At 42.2% G+C, this 6,146-nt stretch overlaps 1 protein-coding gene across 1 annotated transcript in view; it reads left to right on the top strand.

The window, feature by feature from the left end:
- The first annotated feature begins 271 nt into the window (after positions 1-271).
- The window catches only part of LOC107555324 (pro-neuregulin-3, membrane-bound isoform-like), a 377,395-nt gene continuing 371,520 nt past the window's right edge, over positions 272-6,146 (top strand). The window contains exons 1-2 of the mRNA XM_016238082.1: positions 272-324; positions 1,356-2,991. Coding sequence (XP_016093568.1) covers positions 2,292-2,991 — 700 coding nt within the window. The 5' untranslated portion in view covers positions 272-324; positions 1,356-2,291. The remainder of the gene's footprint in view (positions 325-1,355; positions 2,992-6,146) is intronic.

The following is a 6,146-nucleotide window of genomic DNA, read 5'->3' as shown; positions in this document are numbered from 1 at the left end:
ATAATAATCATCAGTTTAATCAATAATAATTAATAATCAATTGTTGTTGACCAATTTCAGTAACCTGTCTGTTAACTGAGACTTTCATTTGTGGAATTAAGCATGGCTCACGGAAAATTGCATGTTTGTACGGTGGTATCAGCAACTGAAAACTTTTGTTTTTGCGTGATGACACATCTATGCCGCTAGGTGTCAGTATTAATCCAAGAGGGCTGCCATATCATCCAGCACAACATAAACTGCACTCTCTCAGTGGAGGAATGTAGATAGAGGCTGAGTGTACGCCCGCTGCTCTGCACAATATCAACGGCTTGTTCTATGGTGGTGGGTCACTCATCAGATGCTGTTCAGAACGGATTTGTACTGCTAACGGATTTGACCATCCACGATCTCTTCCTTGATAACTCTGCATTTGCCACTGCCTCCTCTGCCGGGGCTCAGCTTGCACATACCAGGATCCATGCTGCAGGTCCCTTGCTCCCATAAGGATGATATAAATCAGCAGGAGCTTTGGTCGTGGAAAAAGGGACATATTGCTTCACGGTCAATACCGAGTCCTCCTCCGTGAGGAAACCAGCTTTCTTCGATATGCATAGCTGACTCAGCGCTCGAATACAAGACCGTGAGTCAGATCAAGACCTTGAAAATGAATTGGTGAGAACAACTGAGCCAGAGAGGAAAAATATGAACCAGTTTTTAACTTTTACTGAACTCTACCTTCAAATATTTCAATGAATGGAGGTATGAGATTGGAGGGTAAATCTAACGGTGGTGTCATCTGCAAAAAGAGGGATTTGATAATCTGACGACAGAGAGTGCTGCTGCAACGGCTGGTGCTCGGAGTCAACATGCAGATTATTTCACTCCTCCTTTTCCTTCCACCTTCTTTGCTCAGCATCTTTATTTAACATTTGTACCATTTTGGTGATCTTGCGGCGAGCTGGAAGTCATCTGGACGTATTGGTGGAACTGGACTAAAGGACTGCCCTTTTTACTGGATTCTGCAACCACTGAGATTTCTACCTCTGGAAATTCTAATGGGTGTATACGCTTGTCTGAATGTGAGTGTGTGTATGTGTGTTAGTTGTGTGTGGATGTGATTTGTATGCCTTGATGTGTTTGTAACTATTTCTGTGTTCTTGCGGTTGTGGTTTACTTTTTTCCAATGTCTGGCATTACTGGCCAGTGTTTCGCCTTGTGCTGTCCATGTCTGCTGAGCACCCAGCCTTGGGGTTAACCCTTACCGTGCCACAGGCGAGATGAGTGACAGCTCTGGAACAGTGAGCAACTCGGGGGCTATGGTACTGGAGGAGCCTGATGGGAGAGGTGGCTCCGGTGGACGTGAACAAGCCCAGGTGGGTCACTCATCAGATGCTGTTCAGAACGGATTTGTACTGCTAACGGATTTGACCATCCACGATCTCTTCCTTGATAACTCTGCATTTGCCACTGCCTCCTCTGCCGGGGCTCAGCTTGCACATACCAGGATCCATGCTGCAGGTCCCTTGCTCCCATAAGGATGATATAAATCAGCAGGAGCTTTGGTCGTGGAAAAAGGGACATATTGCTTCACGGTCAATACCGAGTCCTCCTCCGTGAGGAAACCAGCTTTCTTCGATATGCATAGCTGACTCAGCGCTCGAATACAAGACCGTGAGTCAGATCAAGACCTTGAAAAATGAATTGGTGAGAACAACTGAGCCAGAGAGGAAAAATATGAACCAGTTTTTAACTTTTACTGAACTCTACCTTCAAATATTTCAATGAATGGAGGTATGAGATTGGAGGGTAAATCTAACGGTGGTGTCATCTGCAAAAAGAGGGATTTGATAATCTGACGACAGAGAGTGCTGCTGCAACGGCTGGTGCTCGGAGTCAACATGCAGATGATTTCACTCCTCCTTTTCCTTCCACCTTCTTTGCTCAGCATCTTTATTTAACATTTGTACCATTTTGGTGATCTTGCGGCGAGCTGGAAGTCATCTGGACGTATTGGTGGAACTGGACTAAAGGACTGCCCTTTTTACTGGATTCTGCAACCACTGAGATTTCTACCTCTGGAAATTCTAATGGGTGTATGCGCTTGTCTGAATGTGAGTGTGTGTATGTGTGTTAGTTGTGTGTGGATGTGATTTGTATGCCTTGATGTGTTTGTAACTATTTCTGTGTTCTTGCGGTTGTGGTTTACTTTTTTCCAATGTCTGGCATTACTGGCCAGTGTTTCGCCTTGTGCTGTCCATGTCTGCTGAGCACCCAGCCTTGGGGTTAACCCTTACCGTGCCACAGGCGAGATGAGTGACAGCTCTGGAACAGTGAGCAACTCGGGGGCTATGGTACTGGAGGAGCCTGATGGGAGAGGTGGCTCCGGTGGACGTGAACAAGCCCAGGCCCCTGCTCGTGGTGGCATTTTAAGGTGCGGGAGCTGTGCCCTTTGGCCCCGCCAACAGACTTGGCTCTGCGTGGTCCCACTTATAATTGGCTTCATAGGCCTAGGGCTGAGTCTGATGCTGCTGAAATGGATCGTAGTGGGTTCTGTGCGGGACTACGTGCCTACTGACTTGGTGGACGCCAAGGGTATTGGTCAGGACCCCATCTTTCTGTCCAAACCTAGCACTTTTCCTAAGGGATCTGACACCACCACCACCACAACCACTATTGGAGGGGTCAGCTCGGTCAGCCCCACCGTCACCACTGTGGTGCGGAGCAGGACTCGAACAGGAACTCCTCCCAATGTTCCACCAAGAGGTGGTGGTGCATCCGGCAGCCAGGTGACACAGAAGAGCCCGTCTACGCGCTTTGTCACACGTAATCCCACCTTTATGACCACCGTGGCCTCTACCACAACGTCTGCGGTCCAAACGTCCACCTCCAGCCCCTCTCCCTCCAACCCTGCCGTTCTAAACGACTCCACCCAAATGTGGACCAGAGAGCAGTCATCCACTGAACGGCACGTGACCACGCCTGGTCGAACCCACGTCAGCCGCAAAACACGTAAGTTTGATATTTCTGATAGGTTCTTGGTAGTTTTTGCTTTGGCAAGAGCCGTTCAGTTCTGCTTCTGGTGGGGATTGTTGGTGACCAGATTACAGTTTTGCATGGTACTGTTAGCATGTGTATATTGTGTTAATGGCATCCCTGTTCCCAGAAGCGAAACCTGATGGACTCTTGGCCGTGTGCAGTCCCGTTTATCATTTCGCCAGGGAGTGGCAGATACACTAATGACAAACAACGACACTGACCACTCCCTGTGTTTCAAAATATGTGATATAGTGAATCAAGAAATATAAAGACAATTGCATAGGTGTAATAGTGTTAAAAAGCTTTTCTTTTCTTATTTTACATTTTTTTTCACTGACTGCAGCACATGAAAAAAGCTTATGTGTGAATCAGGATGTCAGTTAGTGAACGTCTGAAGATATCTCCTTTAGCTCTGCTTTGCTGATTCTCTTTTCATAATGGGTTACTAGAAGAGCTTTGAGCGTTGTGTCTAATGATGGAGCCATTCTTTGCATACATTTATGTAATCGACAGATATTAAATGGCACATTTTGCTGTCCATTTAAAAATGACAGTAGCGTCTGAAAATAAGAAAACTGTATCATGTGCTAATGGTACACCTCAGTGTAATATTAATGGCATTTTTATTGTCTATGCATGCATACATTGATTAATACATCATCATGCCTGATTACCTGACTCTAAGGTATGCTGTCCATATGTGATTCTGCTGTGGGATTATATTGTATTCCTATACTGTAGTCATCAGAATGCCCGGATAGAGATGCGTTCACAAATAATGATCACATTAATTTGCATACAGTGGACAGCCTGTGCACAGTGACATCTAGGACGTTTGATATTATGTCTGAATACTTGTCAGCCTCTTTGTATTAGAGTTGTTGTTCTAGTGCTGTGAATATCGTAATATTATTTGAAGAGCCCTTTCTTTGAATTCAGCTGGTAATATTGGATCATAATGTCGGGTAGTAAGAGGTTGTCATGCCTCACCACTCTATGAGATTACTTCACTCTCCATGCTTAATCCAGATTAATTTAACTTCATTCATGGAAGCCGCTACTGTTACATCTACTGTTAGTTTTCATGAAACCTACCTTGTAATGACTCTGGAAAAGCTGCTCTGTATTTTCATGTGTGTGTTTTATAAGAAGTTTAAAATTACAGGGCATTTACGGTAAATTTAAATTACCAGATTTTTTTATGTGTTTTGAATTAAGGAAAGCATAATTTTGTCAAATTTAGTGTCTGTTTTCAGAGCACAGCAAAGGTTGCCCAGATGCCCACCAACAACATGGGTGACAATGGGAAAAAACATAGATGAGATTTTGTCAAATTTGTAAGAAGCATCAGTCAGAAAGAAAACTACAGACCAATGAGTACTGTTTTGCATCAAAACACATTTGCAACATAAGTGTTTTTATAAATGTAGTTATATTATAATTTGTTTGCATAATTACATTTTGTGAAAAAAAGCTGGGATATAATTTTTTGTAAATCATTTTTTAAACAAAAAATGTCAAAAGCAAATAATTAATGGAGAAATAAAACAAAATTCTTGCAAATACAAAAATGTTTTTTATAGCCAGCAGAAGAAAAAAAAATCCTAACTGTTGAGCCCAATTTTTACAAGCACAAAGAGCTTGAAAGTCTCTGTTTATAATAAAGTAGACCCCCCCCCCCTCCAACTAACAGTAATAAAAAAAGAACCCATGAATGTCATGAGTGTAATAAATTTTTGAACAAGTCCTTATCGTATACTTTGGTTGTACAATAATTCATTACAATTGCAATTGTCTGACAGAGGCTATCTGAATCCTTTATGTCCCCTAGCAACAATTGCCTACCTTTATCAATAACACAGAGAAAAAGATGACTAAACCATTAGTGATCCAAATGCATTTGAGAACTCACAGCTGTGGCTCATCTTAAAACCCATTACTGCTCACCATATTTGATATTAGAGATAGAAACAGATCTTTCAGTGTAAACTGTCCAGGTGAAGAGGCCATATGTTTTCATAGAAAATTATTCTACAAGATTGGCTATGGTGAATTGAGTGGCCTGTAATTTTGTTTTCCCTTTTGAACATATGTTAGTTGTCTTTGGTTGATGAAGTGGAAGTGCCAGTGCTGCTGCCATGGATCTGTTAGTGCTGTAGCTCATACAATGAGCAAAGGTAGTTAAGAGTTGAATGCAAATTTGTAATTGGTGCTAGGGGCACCTTGCGATGAACTGACTGTATAAAAGCCATATCGCAATGTGATCGATTATGATGTTGCAGAATGAATTGTAGCATTAAAGGTGGGGTAAGCGATTTCTGGTAGCCAATGTTGACATTTCAAATCACCAAAACAAACACGCTCCTACCCCAAAAGGGTCTCACCCCTATTTTGATAGCTCTACCCCACACATACGTAAGCAACCCAGGCAACGATTAGTTCTGTGAAACAAAGCAAAACCAATGTTACACCGTGTCTACACCGGACACGAGTGGCGCAGCGTGACAAAATACAATGAAACTCATTATAATCAGTGCTGCTGTCTACACAATAAATATACAGTATATACACATATCTATGGTCTACACTGGATGCGGTGCGGCATGACAAATCTCTGACAGAAAACTGCTGCTGCGTTCTATTTATGACGTATTGACACAAATTTCAAATGATTTTGATGAGAAATGTGCAGGGTTTTATAAATAGAGGTGGAGGAGAGGACGATGAAAGCAATGATATTTCATTGCTTCTTGCTTGTTTTTATGGCACTTTCGAAGCGAAATGTCCACTGTGTGGTGCTAAAAGCGACAATCATTAATCTGCCCGTAATCATAATTTATGTGAAAAGGATTTAAAGTTGTTGATGTTTTCCTGCTACTAGTTTTAATTTCAGCTGGAAACTGCAGTGAATGTTTTTGGACGTTTGTGGAAATGTAGGTTTTTCTGATGAGTCTATGATGAAAATAAACACTCTTCACAACATCTCCTTATGCCATTTCAAACCTGTATGACTTTCTTTTAACGAGAAAAGATGCATGTTAATTAGGAATTAATTAGCACTGCAAAATAATTAGGAATTAAGCTGAAGAATTAGGTGTGAAATCACCAGGAACCATTTAGTCTCCAGC

Source organism: Sinocyclocheilus grahami, unplaced genomic scaffold, assembly GCF_001515645.1.
Source record: "Sinocyclocheilus grahami isolate Dianchi unplaced genomic scaffold, SAMN03320097.WGS_v1.1 scaffold531.1, whole genome shotgun sequence".
NCBI classification, from domain to species: domain Eukaryota; kingdom Metazoa; phylum Chordata; class Actinopteri; order Cypriniformes; family Cyprinidae; genus Sinocyclocheilus; species Sinocyclocheilus grahami.
This window is presented reverse-complemented; position numbering and strand designations above follow the sequence as displayed.